The sequence below is a fragment of the Pleurodeles waltl genome, chromosome 6, assembly GCF_031143425.1.
Source record: "Pleurodeles waltl isolate 20211129_DDA chromosome 6, aPleWal1.hap1.20221129, whole genome shotgun sequence".
NCBI classification, from domain to species: Eukaryota; Metazoa; Chordata; class Amphibia; order Caudata; family Salamandridae; genus Pleurodeles; species Pleurodeles waltl.
In genome coordinates, this window is record NC_090445.1 from 677,677,842 (window position 1) to 677,697,501 (window position 19,660).

Consider the following 19,660-nt stretch of genomic DNA (forward strand, 5'->3'; position numbering starts at 1 on the left):
CAGCCTCCATATCACGAAGAATAAAATCTGATTGTTAGAGGTAGGCCTATAAATGGCGGCTAATATAACAGGTTTGGGGTCAGGGTACCAGCAAGCAGCATGTGTCTATTGTCATTGTTGCAGAGCATGTGCCGCTCCTGCCACTGCAGACCCCTTTGTATCAATATGGCAACACCTCTGGTGTAACTGGAGTAAAGGGAAGCGTGTATCGCCACACACCAGCATGCAAACAAACCCGATGCAGAGGACTGGGTAGGATGGAGCTCCTGAAGGAACCAAATGTACACTAGTTGCCAGTTGAGCTACACATGTTCAAAACATGATTTCTTTCAGTCGGTTAGACCACAGGTGTTCCAAGTGAGGTGGTCTTTATGATGCTGTGGTGGATGGGTGCAGTGAGTGGGGGTAGCAATATCATGATATGTGGCTGCTGTGACAGGGGAAGAGTGTAGCATCGACCCATGTGGGTTAGTGGAGTGGATACTATACAGCTGCCAACAACAAGAAAAAACAACAACACAGAGTCTCCTGCAACCTACTTCAACCCAAAAACATGGTTGAGAAAAACAGTCCCACCCTACATCCCAACTCTCCAATGAATTAACAATAATCAGTTCTGGGAATCTTCCCTGGAAGCAAAGAGATGTGGGGCGAACACCCTTGTTAAGGAAACAAGGTGGCCACATGGGTGATGAGACCCAGGGTCAGAAAAGTGGCCCATAATGGCTGATAATCAAGTAGAGGGCTGCTGCCGCCACCCCAGGAGCCAATAGCATTGGGTCACAGTTACCCTGGCAAGTTGTAGGGCAGTGCTTACAACTGGGCCCCTCCTGGCCTGCCGCTTGTGTACATCGTTTATGATCTACAGAGCCCTCATCATCAGTCATTGTCACTGGTGGAACTTTCCACTTGTTCTTGTGGTGATCCACAGTGATGGACTTAGCAAATTTTAAAGCTGACCTGGCGTCGGCGAAATAGTGTGGCTTCCCCTCAAAGGATATGCAGAGCTTCACTGGGTACAGGAGAGTGTAAGATATGTCAGCTTTTTGGGTGATCCTTTTGGTTGCAAGAAACTCTCACCATGCCCCCTGTACTGAGGGAGTGAAGTCAGGTTAGAAAGAGAGCCTGATCCCTTGAAAGATGATGGTCCTCTTGTCACATGAGACTCACAGGATATTGTCACAGTCCCTACAGTTCAACAGTTTGCCAACAAGGGGGGGGCAGTGGGGCCCCCGAAGGAGGAGACAGCCCCAGTGAACAATATGCCCATTCCACTATGAAGACCAGCGATAGGGCCTCCCAAAAGTGCTGACGAAGGAGGACATCCACGAAATCCTCCATCTTGTTGATAGCAGTAAACTCTGGGATGATTCGGAGGTTGCTCTTTCGGGACCTCACATCTAAATCCTCATTTTTTTGCCTTAATGACGTTGAGGACCTTGTTCATTTGTAACAGACTCTCCTTGGTTTCAACTTCAACATTGGAGACATGTGTTTCTAGGTGATTAAGTCTATGCTCGTGAGTGTCTGCGCACTGGTTCATGTGGTCTAGGTCGGAGGTGTGCGTGTCTAGCTTTGCATCAGTAGACTTAACGCTGAACTTTAACTTCACCAGAAGTGCTGTGTGGTTGATATCAGTTTGGGTGTCACCCCCAGAGTAGGTGGAAACTTCATCCACAGATGTGTCCGGTTCGGCTTGCCGAGTTTGGAGCCTGCTTTCAAAGAAGAGTTTATGTTGCTGCACATCATGTTTCCCCATGTTGACTTAATGGGAAGCCCGTGTTGTGGGCCAATAGCAACCCCAAATATTAATTGCAATGGAGGGATCCATTGAGGATTGCAGGGGGGTGCAGCAACACAGGGCTAGTAGTGGGCCAGCTGTTCCCAATGCCCTGACATCCTTCCTCAGGCCTCGCCACTCTCAGAGCCGGCTTAGATCATGGGGGCACTAGCAGGCCCGGTTACTCTGGGTGGAAACCCAGAGGAAGAGAGGCAGTCCTAGCACCTTCTGTTGGTGCCAAGTCAGTGAGTTAGCTGAGAAAAGGAGCCCCACATCACACACAACACAGATTCACTTGAGGCAGGGCCGGGGTAGCCCTCCAGAGTAGAGTGGAGACATCCCACAGACATTTTATTGGTAAAATCGTCAAAGCCCCCTGGGTTAGGGGATGCCGTGGAGACCAGCAAGGGCAACAGGTGCTGCAGGGCAAGTAAATATTCCTCAAGTCAAGTATGCAGGCAACCAGCAATCATCAGGCAGCTTAGGTCCAGATTAATTGGGGTCTGGTAGGAAGCGGACAGTGGCCTGAGCCCAGAGCAGCTCGAGGTAGGCTCAGTATGCAGCTCCATAAAGATCCACCCTTCAGGGTCGGGAAGAAGGCAGCAGGCCACTGCAGCATGTGTCAGCCGTGAGACACGAGCACTCGTGATTTTTGCAGCAACAGCTGCGTTGAGCCCTAGGGCCACACAGCCCACCCGACCCATGATGGGCCACTGGCGCCACAGTAAATCAATGGGAGGTCCCTGCACTGGAGTCACAAACTCCCTGGCACCCTGCATCTAGTGATCCAGCCCCAGCACAACGGCCAGAGGTCCGAGCAGCACCCGATCTGGCCGGGTGAGACACAGGGAGGCTGCATTGAGAGCACTGTGTGTGTGTTGCCAAAGAGTAGCCTACCGGGTCCCCAAAGTCAGCCGGGGGAGCGCCAAACCAGGGAGAGACTGCCACAGCGAAGTGTGGCCAGAGAGAGCTGACTTATGGGAGTATCGTAGGAGGATTGTAGATTCAGCCAGCAGATCCCTCTCAAGAAGCAGCCATCTTGCGGCCCGACCTGACTCCGCCCCTCCACTCTGTTTAAATACGGAATGAAAATGATTACAAAGCATACAGATTGTTTTCAGAGCTACCAATGGAATAGGGAGCTACCCTGCCTGTGTGATACTAAAGACATGAAAGCCACTCACAGTTTGACACAAATGGGTTCAAACCAGGTGGTTTAAACCAAACGTAATTAGCTACTAGTGATACACTCAAAGATACAATATACAAAGATATAATGTTTCCTAGAGGCTATTTCTAGACTGTGCATACCTTCCCGTAGGTCCCATGGTGCTTTGTATTAAAGAAGTTAGCTTGTATGAGAAACACGCATGCTTTAAGCATTTATCTGATCAGCATCATATGCTCCCCTCCCACACTACTCTATGTGTCGGTTAGAATTCTATTTTTTTATTCCTATCTTTATGAAAAATGTTTTTGTCTGGTTACCATTTTCATGTCATAACTAGTTACATTTATAATGCAATGAATGCATTTGTTTTACCCAATTCAGTGCACCTTTCTTACACCAAATATGAACTGTGAGATAATATGTAACAAAAGACGCACTCTGTTACTATGCAACAAATGTCAAGCTTTGTGTCTGTACCTGTTTTAGGCAATTCTACATTAGCACCACTGACATTGTTAACGCCAACATGCAATACAAACCGAAAATCACTGGCAAAGCCAATAACTCAGTTTTGCATTTTCAGTTACTAGTCAAACATATAGGTTTTTCCAAAGCCATTAGGCGCACGAGATTTGTATGTCACTAGCGGGCTGGAGGCAGAAGCAGTGGAGATGCTGGGCACGCTAAATCTTGAAAGTGGCCTAATTGCTGAATGATTTCAAGGGACCGAAAAAGTTTGTTCGTCAAATGGAAACAATTATTGAAACAGTCATCGAAATTCATTTGTTTGCTGTAAAGTCAATGTTTTCTTCAGTGAAAACATGTCAATAAAGGATTCATATTGTGTAAAATGCATCCATGAGATAAAGAACTGAATGTGATAATAAAACGTGATGACTTGAGTGTGCCTTTCATTTACAAAATAGTCTCTCATATATTACAAAGGAAGAAGCACTTCCTATGAGGTGGAAGGAGACACCCAGATACTCTAGAAGGTTGAAAGGGAGACTAAATACGTCTTGCCTTCGTGCAAGAGGTGGTTTGCAATGTCTCAAGCTAGTAGCTGAAGGGGTGGGGAGGGATCACTCTACCAAGACAATGTTTCGAAGGAAGGGTGCCCTGAATGCCACTTTTAGTGTATTAAACACAAGAAAACTGTTACGCCAGAGCTAAAGGAAATCTGACCTTACAATCAATCAATCACACATTCTTATATAGCACAAGCTCGTCACCCCAGTGGGTCTCTAGGGGCTGGAAGGGGGCCCTTGTCTGTCTGGTCCTGGCAGTCAAAGAGCCAAGTCTTGAGCTGCTTTATGAAGTCCTTCAGGGAAGGGGAGATGCACAGGTGGATGGGAAGTTGTTCCATGATCTGGCGGTGAGGTGGGAGAAGGAGCGAACTCTGTAGCATTAGCGGCAGATGCTGTGGAAGGGGACTGAGTGACGGAGGCTGAGCGGAGATCTCTGGTTGGTTGGTGGAAAGTGAGGCGGTTGTTGATGTAGGCAGGTCCGGCGTTGTGTAGGGCCTTGTACGTGTGTGTGATAAACTTGAAGAGGCATCTTTGCTGAACGGGGAGCCAGTTAAGGGCCCTTAGGTGGGAGGTGATTCTGGATCTTCTGGGGAGGTCGAGGAAGAGTCTTGCTGCTGCGTTCTGGATGGTCATGAGGCACTTCATGAGCTGTTTTGTGGTTCCGGCATAGAGCACACTGCTGAAGCTGAGTCAGCTGGAGATGAGGGCCTGGGTAACTGCTTTCCAGTTAGAGATGGGGATCCATTGGAAGATCTTGTGGAGCATGTGGAGGATGTGGAAGCAGGCAGAAGAGACAGTGTTAATCTGTTGCAGTTGGGTGTCTAGGATAATCCTGAGGTTGTGTCCATGACCGGTGGGTGTGGGTGGGGGACAGAGGGCAGCAGGCCACCACTTGCCCTCCCAGGGGGAGGGCTTGTTCCCAAAGATGAAGATCTCCATTTTGTTTGAAGTTAGCTTGAGGCAGTTGGTCCTCATCCAGGCAGCGATGTCAGTCACAGGGGTTTGGAAGTTAGTTTGTGTGGTGGCGGTGCCGTCTGTGAGGGATTGGACAAGCGGGATGTTTTCAGCATGGGAGACAATGTTTAGTCTGTGGGTGCGAGGCTTAGGCTGAGGAAGGAGCCCTGAGGGACACCATATATGTCTTTGGGTGTGGAGACATAGGGAGGGAGGAAGATCTTCTGTGTTCGGCGGAGAGAAAAGAGGAGATCCAGTTGAGTTCATTTTCTTGGATGCCAATGCTGTGGAGTCTAGTGATTGAAGTGTGGTGTGAGATGATGTCCAAGGCTGCCAATAAGTCAAGGAGGATGAGGGCTGCTGTTGCCGTTAGGTCGAGGAGGCACCTGATGTCGTCGGTAGCTGTGATCTAGGTGGTCTTGGTGCTGTGATTGGACCAGAAGCCAGATTGGGATGGGTCGAGCATGTTGTTATGTTTGAGGTAGTCAGTGAGCTGGTGGTTGATGGCCTTTTCCAAGACTTTGATGAATGGGAGGAGCGAGATGGGACAGTAGTTTTTGAGCTCGATGGGGTTGGCTGAGGGTTCCTTCAGGAGGGGCTTGACCTCAGGCATGCTTCCAGGTGTCAGGGATTGTGGAGATAGAGGTATTGATGAGTTCTGTTAGGGAGTCTCCAATTGTTTCTCCTCCTAGATTGTAGATGAAGTTCAAGCAGGGGTCTGTGGGGATCCGGAGTGGATGGAGACCATGATGGAGATGGTGTCTTAAGTAGAGAGCTGCTTCCTATCGGTGATCCTATGGGGGAGTGGAGGGATAGGGTGCGGAGGGGTCAAGGTCAGTGGGTTTGGGGTCGAAGTTGCTTTAGATGTTAGTGATCTTGAGGTGAAAGTAGTCCAATAGTCGGTCACAGAGGGCTTGGGAGGGGTGAATCGTGTTCTCTATGGCGGAGGGGCAGGAGAATTCTCAGATGATACTGAAGAGTTTTCTGGCGTGGTTGGTGCTTGCCTCGATACGGGTGGTGACTGCTTCTTTCTTGGTCTCTTCAGAGTTGGTGGTGGTATCTTTTGAAGGAGTTGAGGTTGGCGGTGGTCTTGTTGGGGCACTAGTGTCTCTCTAGTTTCCTGCAATGTTGTTTGAGGGTCAGAAGTTCTCAGGTGAACCATTTGGCTTGCTTGGTGGGTTTGCTGCTGGTAGTTCTCTTCAGTGGGGCGATGGTGTCGGCAGCTGAGGAGATCCAGTTGGAGAAGTTTTGCACGCGGCATTCAAATGTTTTTGAAGGGACAGGTCTAGCTTCTTTGAGAGGGGCGATCCAGGGACTTTCATTGACTTTGCTCCCGTTGCACTGGGGGAGGGTGCAGGGTTTCCTCGGCGCTCCAGGTAGTCTCTCTAGGTGAAGTGGCTGATGTTGTGATAGGTCCATGTTACCTCGGACGTGTGGGAAAACTTGGCTTTGTCTCTGGAGGAGAAAATGGGGTCTAGTGTGTGTCCTGCACTGTGCGTTGTGGCAGTGACCTGCTGAGAGAGGCCGGTGATGCTCTTGTTTTCGAGGAGTGAGGCAAAGTTAGCATTACCCGGATCTTCTAGGTGGAAGTTCAGATCCCCCAGGGAGATGTAGTGGTTGGATCCAATTGTCAGGGCGGCAAAGAAGTCAGGGATGAAGTTTCAGAAGCTATGGAGGGGGCCATGGAGTTTGTGGGCCAGGGTTCTTCTGATGGTGGTTTTGGCATTGGGTTTGATGTGGAAGTTGAGGTGTTCCATGTTGGGTGTTGTGTCATTGTCCGAAGCGGTGCAGTGGATGGACTCCTTGTAGATGATGGCGATGCCCCTGCCATGGCTGTTGGGGCAGTCGTGGTGGATCATCTTGTATCCAGGGGGTGTGGCAGTGGTAATGTCTGATGCAGAAGCGGAGGTGAGCCAGGTTTCAGTGACGAACATAATGTTAGGTGCGCAGGTGGTAATAGTGTCCCAGATTTCAAGGGCATGCTTGCAGAGGGATTGCAAATTGAGTGGAGCTGAAGTTTGTGGCTAGGGGTCTGCTGGGAGGAGACTGCCGCGGTTCCAATGTTGCAGGAGAAACATCAGTTGTGGCAGGAGAAGGGGCCCTTGGTGGATCGAGGGGATGAGGTGCTGCAGCTGGAGTTCTTGGTCTTCGGCCTGAGGTTCTTGATATCATCAGAGGAGTACCAGTGGCGGGTTGCAGATCCAGGGGCCCTGACACTGGATGTGGTCCAGACACTAACAGGCACAGACGGGTTTGCCTTTGGTGCACCAGTGGCACGCCCGCTGCACATGGCCACACAGCGACTGGAATTAAGTAGGTCCTGGGGGGCAGGGCACCGGTGGGGGGGGGGGGCAGGAGGGGAGCAAGGTGGGAAAAAAGGATGGTGGGACATGGGGAGGTCTGTGCTGGGGGCAAACAAAAAAGTGGGAAGAGGGCAGGGAGGGCAGGGGGCCTGAAGTAGGCTAGCAGGGGGCAGCAATCAGGGGCAGAAGCAGCAGAGTCACTGTGCTGCAGGCGCTAAGTAGCACTTAGCACCAGTGCCAGGGAGGAGCTGGAGGGGCCTGCTCAATGGGATCACACTTCGACTGCCATTCAGAAGGTCCTGGGGGCCAGGGCCCCGGGGGCAGGAGGGGGGCAAGGCAGGGGAAACAACAGCGGAATCCATGAACTGGCAAGGGCAAACAAGAAAGCAGGAAGCATACAGGTAGGACGAGGGGCCTGAAGTAAGTTAGCTAGAGGCAGAAATTGGGGCAGAGACACTGCGCTGCAGGTGATATGTAGCACTTAGCAGCAGTGCCAGGAAGAAACTGGAAGGCCCTGTTCAATGGGGTTGCACAGCGACCCTCATTAAGTAGGTTCTGGGGGGGTGGCACAGGGGGCAGTTGGGGAGCAAGGTGGTGAAAATGACAGCAGGAAGCAGGGGGCCTGAGCAGGGGCAAACGAAAAAGTGGGAAGAGTGCAGGCAGGGTGGGAGGGCACGAAGGAGGCTAACAGGAGGCAGCAATCAGGGGCAGATGCAGCAGAGGCACTGTGCTGCAGGCACTATGTAACACTTAGCATGAGTGCCAGGGAGGAGGTTGAGGAGCCATAGCAGCCAAGGGATTACATAGCAGCCAAGTGGATAAAAAGAGGATGCTAGCTGTGAAGATACTCCACTATTATTATTAACATAAACAAACTTTCATAGATATATTCATGTAGCTAATGGAAAAAACACGTAAATATGCACAAGAGTATTATACAATTTCTACTGGAGAGTGCATTTTCCTACAGTTTGTCTCCTGAGAAAAAGAGGTGTTTTTTACCTACTATCACACAGCATTTACTAGCCACAGTTTCAAGAAACCGGCACGTTTTTTGTAAATGGCAAATTAGGTAGATGGTGAAACAGTAAGGTGGTATAAGTTTCATGTTACCCAAATTTTAAGGCACGGCAGGTTCTAGAGTCGCCTTTGAGAAAAAATACTTATGCTTACTTTCCTTAATATGCTGTTATTAAGGCAGTGGTACATATAAATATTTATCGTTTTAGCACACTCAGGAACTTAGCTTTCATTGATTTGTAGAGTGATGCACACATTTGAGGTACCACAACAATTAAAGTTTTGCTACAGCTCTCTCCAAGAGCTGTTGTAATCCATTCAGAGAGTGTTTGTTATCAATATATTGGGTGTGAAGTACATTTCTGTTACATTTGTGATTAGCGCTTGATTCTTAGTGTAGACTACAAGCATATTACATCATATGTTCGATTATCAGTTGTTGGTGAAGAAGTACTATGTAGAAAATGTGAGAGTTGAGACACTACTGTAAATTTCTGTAAAAATGTTAGCAATATATGATTAAAGATGGCCGGCAGAAGAGAAGAATTCATCCAACATTCCATGCTGTCTATGCTTTATTTTTTCGGACATTTCTGATGTGAGAGAAGTGTCTATAGAAGAAGCAATGGATTTGAAAAAAGGGCCAAACAAAGACATACTCTAGATAAGGTGAGGTTTAAGAAGATCAGACCTGGAAATCCAGGTACATCTTTGGACGTTTACCTCTCAAGTCAGATTTTCAAATTAGCTTCAAGAAGATTTGTCAGGACCCACAAATCCACCGTCACTGCTACTACTGTCAGCAGTCTGCGTTGACATCACATATACTAAGGGGCATATTTATACTCCGTTTGCGCCAAATTTGCGTCGTTTTTTTTGACGCAAATTCGGCGCAAAACTAACGCCATATTTATACTTTGGCGTTAGACGCGTCTAGCGCCAAAGTATGAGTAAAGAGCGTCATTATTTTGCATGAACGCCTTCCTTGCGTTAATGAGATGCAAGGTAGGCGTTCCCGTCCAAAAAAATGACTGCAACGCAAATGCGTTGTATTTATACTCCCGGGCAAAAATCACGCCCGGGAGTGGGCGGGGCAAAAAACCCCACATTTGCGCCTCTTTTTAACGCCTGGGTCAGGGCAGGCGTTAAGGGACCTGTGGGCTCAAAATGAGCCCACAGCTGCCCTCCCATGCCCCCAGGGACCCCCCCTGCCACCCTTGCCCACCCCAGGAGGACACCCAAGGATGGAGGGACCCACCCCAGGGACATTCAGGTAAGTTCAGGTAAGTATAAAAAATAAAAAAAATTATATATTTTTTTTGGCATAGGGGGGCCTGATTTGTGCCCCCCTACATGCCACAATGCCATTGGGCAAGGGGGCATGACTCCTGTCTTTACTAAGACAGGAGTCATGTAAATGGCGTCTGGGCGTCGTTAAAAATGGCGCAAATCGGGTGGAGGCGATTTTTTTGCGTCAACCTGACTTGCACAATTTTTAAGACGCCCTAACGCCATTTTTCCCTACGCCGGCGCTGCCTGGTGTACGTGTTTTTTTTCCACGCACACCAGGCAGCGCCGGTCTGCTAGCGCCGGCTAACGCCATTCAATAAATACGGCGCCCGCATGGCGCTTCAGAATGGTGTTAGCCGGCGCAAAAAATTTTGACGCTAAACTGCGTTAGCGCAGTTTAGCGTCAAAAAGTATAAATACGGGCCTCAATACATATTCTGTCCACGGTGCACCCTTGTGTGGGTGAGTACTGGGGCCGAGGGAAAGAGGGAGTTCTACTTATGCCAGATGCTTGGCATATAACTTTATTATAGTGAGGTGCAGCCCAAAGTGATAGGGGCAAAATGATAGCCACCGTTGCACTTATGTGCTGGCCAAAAGCCTTTGCGTTTTCCCATCAACTAATCCTCTTTTTTTTAGGCAAAAGAATGGCATTTTTGGAATTGTAACCAAACACTTAACATTGTATGTATTGAGAAAAAAAAAACTAGATTATTAAGTGGCGTTGAATGAAAAGCCTGACCCGGTTAAAGATTTCAAACATAACATGGGGTCCTATTGGCAGCTATGTCAGCCTCTGACAAGACAAACATAAATACAGTGAAATAGTAACATAGAAAGATAATCCACACAGTCTAGATGTACATTTCTTTCCCCGCTCTTGATACAAGCCCCATTTACAAAATGATGAGTAGGCCTGGTTTTAGTCAAGACCTTTTGATTTTATATATGTACATTACATACATAGAGGGCCTTCCGGCCAACCCTCTTCATCCATCTGTTTTGTTCACTCACAACAGCATTAGGCATTGCGCAATCTGTCAGCCTGCATTAAAAAAGTCACTGTGAAACATAGCATTCCACTCTTTCACAAGGAGCACCACCCTACATAAAATTGTTCCATTAAGTGCTAAGGACTACTATGCTAATGTGTGTTTTTTTAATCAAAAACTATTTTTGGTTTAAGTCAATGTTTTCTTTTTTTCTACTGATAAGGCTCCACCAACTCCTCCAACAAAACATAACAAAACAAGCGCAAATTCAGGCAAAGCCTGATTTATTGGATTTCCCAACGATTCTTTGAAGTAATATCTGATTGAGGCGAACAGGAAATTACTAAAACGTTAGAGGAAGGACAGTTTATATAACTGCAGGTTGCTGTGATGACCCATTCGGTTTTGGTTATTGCAGTGCCATGGCCTATTCCACCACGGGTGGGGGTTGTCTGCCGTCAGCAGTGGCAGGATAAAACCAGATATCACTACAGTGACGACTGAAAAGTGGACAGTGAGGAAATGACAACCGGTCGTGGGAAGAAGAAGCAAAAGACGGCATTTTGTACAATCACATGCATAAACCGTCCAGTCTAGCAATGTGCCAGAATGATTAGTGACTGCTTGCGTCATCAGAGGTAGCTGTAGAATTCAGTCAAAGTAGGTACCTCTTTTGTGACTAATTAAGTTTTAATGAAAGTATCAGAGTTTGTTGGCAGTTGAAACTCCACACAAAATAGTGCTGTACTGCACATCCACAAACACTAGTTGAATTTCTAAAAATAGTAATTCATGTATTTTCTATATTAGCCACACATTTTGATTTTTGTGCCTCTGTCTGGGGGCACTTCTGTTTTTACATCTGAATGAGGACTCAGTTTCAGCTCAGGTTTCGTACTGGCTACAAGACGAAGAGACCAGACATGCTTTGAATACCAAATGTTCTATAGAAAGAAACCTTGGTGCGAAGCATGAAGGTTGACGGACACTCAGGATCCAAGTCACAAAGAAAGTTAGAAAATTATTGGTGGAGATCTCTGCCCCTTCCTGTACGTAATTTTCCCACTTTCTAGATTTCACAAACTTTCCAGTGCTGGTTTCCAGGCATTCTTTTGGGAAGGTGGTGTGACATTCCCAGCGGCATACTATTCCTGCTTTGTTGTTTTCTCCATGCTGAGCACTCTGAACAGAGGAAATATAATCCTGTGCCCCCTTTCCCTCCCTGGAAGTGGATTTACACCAGCCTTGTGATGTAGTAAATTTACAAACTTTTCTAGGGTGGAAAGGGGAGGAAAAGGAATGCCCATACACATACATGAGAAGGTGTTCCCAACTTCCTTGGCAAGCCACGTTCCTGGAATGGCCATGTCCTGCTCCTTGAGTGAGATTACAAGTTCAGAGATCTCTTCAATCATGGCTGAGATATCCGCCCGTGTAACTGGGCTTTTGCAGACAAGGAATCTCTTTATGAATTCCTGGTAGACATAAAAGAGGTAAATGTGGTTACTTTTGTGACTAGGGCCTTCAGTTACCAAGAGCTCCCCAAGCTGTTGTATTTCTAGGAATGCGTTTCTCACCCTCATCAGAGGTGAGCTAGTATCTTTGCATTAAGCTCAGGAATTCAGCGTTTTAGAAAGTTTACTGAATAACCAGTTATCTACATGACATCAGTGCTAGAAGGGCATTATTAGCAGAACCATGCGAGCTGACGATCTTGGAACTGTCTGTATTACATGACTTTAAGTTGTCTTTTTCTTCTCTCTCTAGGTACAGACCCCAAGAGAACACATGGGACACTTTAGCTGAAATGAAAGAATGCCACAGCTACTTCCCTGTGGTGTGTCTAGATGGCCTGATATACATTCTTGGGGGAAATACAGACATCACTAACGCAGAGTGCCTGAATTCTGTGGAGTGCTACAACCCAGCCAATAACACATGGAAGTAAGCTATGGAGACATATCCCCTCATTTAGTGAACCCATAGGCATGAGAAATATCTGTCAGTTATATGTGCATTACCTAATCCTGCCAGTCAAAAAGTCACAATGCAATAAACCATCTGAACTGGAAGTGAATTGCATCCAGTTTCCATTTCTGAAAGGACCATGTATGTTTTTTTTCAAAGGGAACGAATTTGCCTGGCACCTCAGTCCAGTGCAAGAATTTTTGGAGCACCTATCAAAGTAACATTGTTAGGTTTTGGCCCTGTCCCACCTCAGCAGTAGGTTATTTTGTAGAACTTTTATAGCAATCAATCTGCCTACAACCACTTTAATGTAGCACGGGCTGTGATTAAAGCCAAACCTAAACTTGATAATAGATGAAAGCAGTTGTACTCTAGTTAAGGAAGGCTTTTTGCATTAGAAACTCAAATATCAACCAGAACCAAATTTAATTGGTGCCACTACTGGCCATCTGAGGCCGAGGCCCAGATTTATGAAGCTCTAGTGCCACAGTAGCATCATTGTTTTGACGCTAATGTGGTGTTAGGCTTCAAAAATTGCCACACCATATTTATAAAGTGGTGCAATGCCTGCATTGGGCCACTTTGTAACTCTTTGCGCCATATTATGCAAGCACCATGCATAATGTATGCAAAGGGGTCATTTCTCCATTAGTGGGGCCACAAAAATGGTGCAGTGGAATCTAAGAGATTGCACAGTGTCATTTTTTGTGGCTACTTTCAACACCTGCTCAGAGCAGGCATTAAAAGAGAACACACCATTGGTTACAATGGGCCCCAATGTACTGCTCAGGGTTGGTGCGACCCCTGAACAGTACATCAATAGCATAAAAAAAATGGTGATACTATTGCCCCCTACCCTACGCCATGTTGCACTGTATTTAAAATTGGCACGCACATGGTGGCGGTAGAGGGGCACAAGAAAAGTGGCGCTGCACTAGGTGCAGTGCCTCTTTTCTTAAATCTGCCCGAAGCATACCATTGCAACAGTCTGTGGTGGGATGGTTTGTTCACACTTGACACTTGTCACTAACTACTTTTTTATGATTGCAGGTATTCACACCCACTTCCCCAGCCTTTATGTGGGCATGCTGCAGCCGTTTGTGATGGCAAGATTTATGTTTCTGGGGGCTGCGACAGCAGCTATCAATGCCTTAATTCCTTCTTCCTCTATGACCCTGTGAAGAATGCAGCATACCTCTCATCAATGAATGTAATCAGAGCTGGCCACGTAATGGAAACGATCAGGGAGAAGTTATATGTGGCAGGGGGGCTTGGACACGGTGTGTGCGGTTTTGAAGATCAGTACGTGTGTGAAGTCTACAGCCCTGCTACAGACTCCTGGACCCAGTTTGCACGTCTCACACAGGCTCATGTTGTTGCTGCTTCAGCTGTGTTACATGATGAGTTGTATATCCTAGGTGGCTACTCTCATGATACCTACCGAGATTCCCACTTGGTACACTGCTATAACCCCATAACGGACAGGTGGGTCAACTTGGGCACAATGCCACATGCCTCCGCTGACATTAAAGCTTGCGTCGTCTCCGTGCCTCATCAACAGAGGCAGATAAGCACTGTCCACCCACCAATTACTGCTCGAGCAGATCCAACAGTTGCTTTAAACGGCTGCTCAGCAAGATGATCACAAGGGCGTCCTTATAAACGCAAATACCCATCAGGTCTGCCTACCCAAAAGCCTATTCTGCACACGGGGAGACAGCACTTCTCCATCTACTTCTTTACTTCTTCAGAGATAATTTGGTCTACCACTCTCCGTGGGGACCAGTTCTGTGTATTCGCTGTAACTGTTTGCGAGCAAAGATTTTCTAATGTGTGGATCCAGCTTCCCTGCGTTTTCTCCTGCGGTCTCAAACGGAACAACCGGTCCAGGAGTTCTGTGCCACCAAAAAACACCTGCATCTTGTAGTATATATGTGACTGTCTCTATTATATGCAGTATACACCTCTGTTCATCCACTGTATGAATAGTTTCATCCTGGCATTTCTTTTTAAATTAATTCTACATTAAACCTTGTTACTTTTTTCTTGCCGTCGGAGGAGTGTATCAGTCTGTCTTTATTCTTTTAGATTTACCATTAACACTTAAGAAAAGACCTGCAGCGCATTACTTCAGATGAAAACTTGCCAGTGAAGACCAGTAGTGGAAAAAAAACATCATCAGTTTGTCTGAAGATTATAATCCTTCTGGTACATTTCCAAACTCCTCTTGCTCCAACAGCGATTCTAGCCATTTTGAACATTTTCAATATCATAATGCGATGGTCTAGCTTCTATCGTGTCTCCTTTTAAACCCAACCTTCCTTGCTAAGATTCTTAGCAAGAAGTTTTTGTGATGCATAAACTCATACCTTTGCAGTTCGGAGATATTAAGAGCCTATATCATAGAATAGCCCATATTTAAGATGCTTTAGCGCCACATTAGCGTCATTTTTTACGCTAATATGGCGTGCTTCAAAAATCGTCACACCATATTTACAAAGTGGCGCAATGCATGCACTGTGCCACTTTGAAACCCCATGCGCCACATTATGTCTGCGCCAGGTATAATGTATGCAAGGGGGCGTTATTTTTTTTCCTGATTTTCAATCCCAGTATATGCTATAAAGAGCTCCCCCAATGTGATTATGCTAGTTGAAAATATCTAAGATGAGATACTAACCCTATAATGAAGCATACCGCGAAATGTCAGTAATGGTGTTTATCTATAAAAAAAGAGACTATTTGGATAAACCTCTTAATGGAAAATCATAATAATACTTGAGATTATTCATGCTACTTTTATGTTATTACACTTAGGATAATATGTTTGACTTTCATTTTATATATTTATATTGAATGTATAACAATTTTTTTTAAAAAGCCGCAGCACTAGTAACTTAATTTTGATGTAAAATATATATTTTTGAATTTATTAAATTCAATTCAAACTCTTTTTTCTGAATTCTAAAAAAAATCCCACCAAAAGTCAATATATTATATTTTATTATTATTTTTAAACGTATTAAAAGAGAAATGTATAGTTAATGTATTTATGTTTTAATAAGAAGTTACAACTTTTAGATTAATAAAAGTTATTAAAATATTTGAAAATACAATAATGCACATTAATTATATTTGGATAATTTTGTTACCATTAAATTTTAACATAAAATGAAATGTATTATTCAGTTTTATAACTACTTTAAACAATTGAATGTAATATTATTTACTATGGGGTGTTAAGACCCAAGCTCCATTATGTTCTAAAGGATGGTGTTGTAGGATGGTGTTGAAATACCAGTATTTGGACATGTTGTGGTGGACCTACTCCATCTCTAACATGGATTATATTTACTACTGTCTGGGATCCTTTTCGAAGCAGAAACTTTAGCTGTTCAGGTTGTGAATAAGAATGGGCTTACTCTTGTGGGTGGATGCATGTCCCTCCCTAAACCACTGCCTAAACATACCTACATCCCTCTTTACTCCTCCCCAAATCTAGTTCTACACCTCATCAAGATGTGTGATGATTTTAGTGTCAGTTAGTGTTTGATGAATTCTGATTTCAGGTGAATGCCTTTGTACACATAACTCAAGCATATTTGGCTGATAGTGGCACTTTTCATGGACTTTTCAAGTTTTGAGCCTTTTTCAGGGTAGCCAGGACCTCTATGGTACACCATGTACCAAGTGGTTGGCCTTTCCTAATCATGTGTATGGACTTGTCAGTCAGTTTGCTTTCAGTGCAGGTTTGGTATAAACTGGACAGTAGTCACCCTTCAACTCTGTGTAGAAAACCATGAAAACGAAGCCTCCTAAAAGTATAGACCTCACATTTAATGAGTCACAAGTATTTGTTAAAGTATTTAATATCTGTTGGACCTGGCTTTTTGACAGGGACATCCCCAAACTTTTTGCCTCCTTCCTCCTATTTTTTCTGACCTGTTGTTGTTGGCTTTTGACCTCTGGGCACTTTACCACTGCTAACCAGTGCTAAAGTGCATATGCTCTCTGGGTAAATTGTACTACTGATTGGTTTATCCATGATTGACTATTTAATTTACTTGTAAGTCCCTGGTAGAGTGCACTACATGTGCCTAGGGCAGGTAGATTAAATGCTACTAGTGGGCCTGCAGCACTGGTTGTGCCACCCACCTCAGTAGCCCCTTAAACCTGTCTCAGGCCTGCCATTGCAAGGCCTGTGTGTGCAGTTTCACTGCCACTTCGACTTGGCATTTAAAAGTACTTGCCAAGCCTAGAACTCCCCTTTTACTACATATAAGTCATCCCTAATGTGTGCCCTAGGTAACCCCTAGAGCAGGGTGCTGTGTAGGTAAAAGGCAGGACATGTACCTGTGTAGTTATATGTCCTGGTAGTGTGAAACTCCTAAATTCGTTTTTACACTACTGTGAGGCCTGCTCCTTTCATAGGCTAACATTGGGGCTGCCCTCATACACTGTTGAAGTGGCAGCTGCTGATCTGAAAGGAGCAGGAAGGTCATATTTAGTATGGCCAGAATGGTAATACAAAATCCTGCTGACTGGTGAAGTCGGATTTAATATTACTATTCTAGAAAAGCCACTTTTAGAAAGTGAGCATTTCTTTGCACTAAAAACTTGTTGTGCCCTTCAATCCACGTCTGGCTAGGTTTAGTTGACAGCTCCTTGTGCATTCACTCAGACACACCCCAAACACAGGGTACTCAGCCTCACTTGCATACATCTGCATTTTGAATGGGTCTTCCTGGGCTGGGAGGGTGGAGGGCCTGCCCTCACACAAAGGACTGCCACACCCCCTACTGGGACTCTGGCAGACAGGATTGAGCTGAAAGGGAACTTGGTGCATTTCTTAGAGACTCTTTGAAGTCACCCCCACTTCAAAGGCACAACTTAGTATAAAACAGGGCCTCTGCCCTACCTCATCAGACACTTGCTGGAGAAGAAACCTGAACCAGAAACTACATCCTGCCAAGAAGAACTGCCTGGCTGCTCAAAGGACTCACCTGTCTGCTTTCTACAAAGGACTGCTGTCTTGCTGTTGCCCTGCTGCCTTGCTGAACTCTTGTCTGGCTGTGAAAGTGCTCTCCAAGGGCTTGGATAGAGCTTGCCTCCTGTTCCTTGAAGTCTCAGGACCAAAAAGACTTCTTCCTTTCACTTGGACGCTCCGTGCGCCGAAAAATTTCGACGCACAGCTTGTTTCGCGGCGAGAAAAACGCCGCACACCGACGCTGATCACCGCGACGCTCTCGGGACGATCGAGACTTCGACGCACAACCTCGCAAGGACAAAGCCGCCCGACTTTCCAGGAGAAATCGACGCGACGCCTACCGTGAGTGCGAAACTTTGACGCACGGCCTCGCAAGGACAACGCCGCCCGACTTCCAAGGAGAAATCGACGCGACGCCTGCCGTGAGACCAAAATTTCGACGCACGGCCTCGCAAGGACAACGCCGCCCGACTTCCAAGGAGAAATCGACGCGACGCCTACCGTGAGATCGAAACTTCGACGCGCAGCCCCGCAGAACGACGCGCAGCCGGAAAATAAGCAGGAGAATCCACGCACAGACCCGGGACATCTGGTAATCCCCGCGATCCACAAAAAGAGACTGTCTGCGCGCCGGAAAACGACGCCCGACTTCCCCGCGTGGAAAAGAACGACGCAAGTCTGTGTGTGCTGAGAGGAAATCGACGCACACACCCCTTTTTCCACGCATCTCTTCTCCTGTGGCCCTCTGAGGAGATTTCCCACCAGAAACCAGGTACTCTGTGCTTGAAAGACACTTTATTGCTTTTTAAAGACTTAAAGACACTTAATATCACTTTTCAGTGATATCTTTACAAATTCGTATTGCAACTTTGATCGTTTTGACCTACAATTACCCAGATAAATATTCTATATTTTTCTAAACACTGTGTGGTGTATTTTTGTGGTGTTATACTATGGTGTTGTATGATTTATTGCACAAATGCTTTACACATTGCCTTCTAAGTTAAGCCTGACTGCTCGTGCCAAGCTACCGGAGGGTGAGCACAGGCTGATTTTGGATGGTGTGTGACTTACCCTGACTAGAGTGAGGGTTCTTGCTTGGACAGAGGGCAACCTGACTGCCAACCAAAAACCCCATTTCTAACATTGGTGATCAGCGGTGAGGATAGGACTTGTGTTTGTGCAGTGACATACAGTAGCTAAGTATTTCACTACCTACCCACAGTTGAAGGTCAACTTGATTTTTCATCTTTTTTGGCTTTTGGTTCTCTGATGTCCTCCTGGATATACTATTGATATTTTGGACTTTGGATTTTGGTTTTTGCTAGTAAGATCTTATCAGAATGGGATTGCTTACCTACTCATTCTTTGTTCGTACTGACCACCTCACTAAGGCTGACCTAAGGAAGCTTTGCAGACAATGGGGCCTTCCTGTAGCAAGGAGATCTACTAAAGCGGAGATGCTCCATCACTACATAGTCTGGGGGGAGGAAAGATGGGCAGAGAGAGAGGCAGCAAGAAACCAAATGACTAAGTACCCCTCAGATGAGGAGGAAGACTACTCAGATGAGGAGGAAGGCTACTCAGAGTTGGACAGTGACCCAGAAATAGATGAATGGCTCTGAAGTCAAAGGCGACAGGAGCAACAATTAGAGGAGTATCTTGCAGAGGTTGAGGCAAAAAGACTCTTAGCCCTGGAAGAAGAAAAGATTGCAGCTCAAGAGCTGAGCTGTAAAGAGCTGAAACTGGAGGCCGGAAGGGCTGAGTCCAGTTCAGATGGTGGCAGCAAAAATCTTGCATCTAGTACTGCTGAAGAAGGGCACAAGCCCAGAGATGTGGTGCCCAACTTGAAGAAGGGAGTTGACACACCCCAGGCAGTTCAAGGGTATGAGGTAGTTCCCGTTATGCACAGGGTCCCTGAGAAGGATTGGGGAACTGGCACAGGGAGTCATATTCCTACTGGGGGGAGGGACACTTTACTGACTCTAGCAGAGAGTGACAGAGAAAAGGGTTCCCCCCTGGTGGACGTCCTGGATATAGAGTGTAGAGACATCCCAGAAGAGTTTGGGTTGAGTGTCAGGGACAGACAGATACTGTCTCACCAGTCTCAGGAGGGTGAAGTAGAGTGCTTTTCCAAGGTTGAGTTACTGGGTGGTTGGGTGAAGGG

The 19,660-nt window shown here is 46.2% G+C and overlaps 1 protein-coding gene across 2 annotated transcripts in view; it reads left to right on the plus strand.

The window, feature by feature from the left end:
* The window catches only part of KLHL33 (kelch like family member 33), a 141,444-nt gene extending 126,136 nt beyond the window's left edge, over positions 1 to 15,308 (plus strand). For both annotated transcript variants that reach the window (XM_069239100.1, XM_069239101.1), the window contains exons 4-5: positions 12,306 to 12,482; positions 13,557 to 15,308. In XM_069239100.1, coding sequence (XP_069095201.1) covers positions 12,306 to 12,482; positions 13,557 to 14,148 — 769 coding nt within the window. In that variant the 3' untranslated portion in view covers positions 14,149 to 15,308. The remainder of the gene's footprint in view (positions 1 to 12,305; positions 12,483 to 13,556) is intronic.
* The last annotated feature ends 4,352 nt before the right edge of the window (positions 15,309 to 19,660 follow it).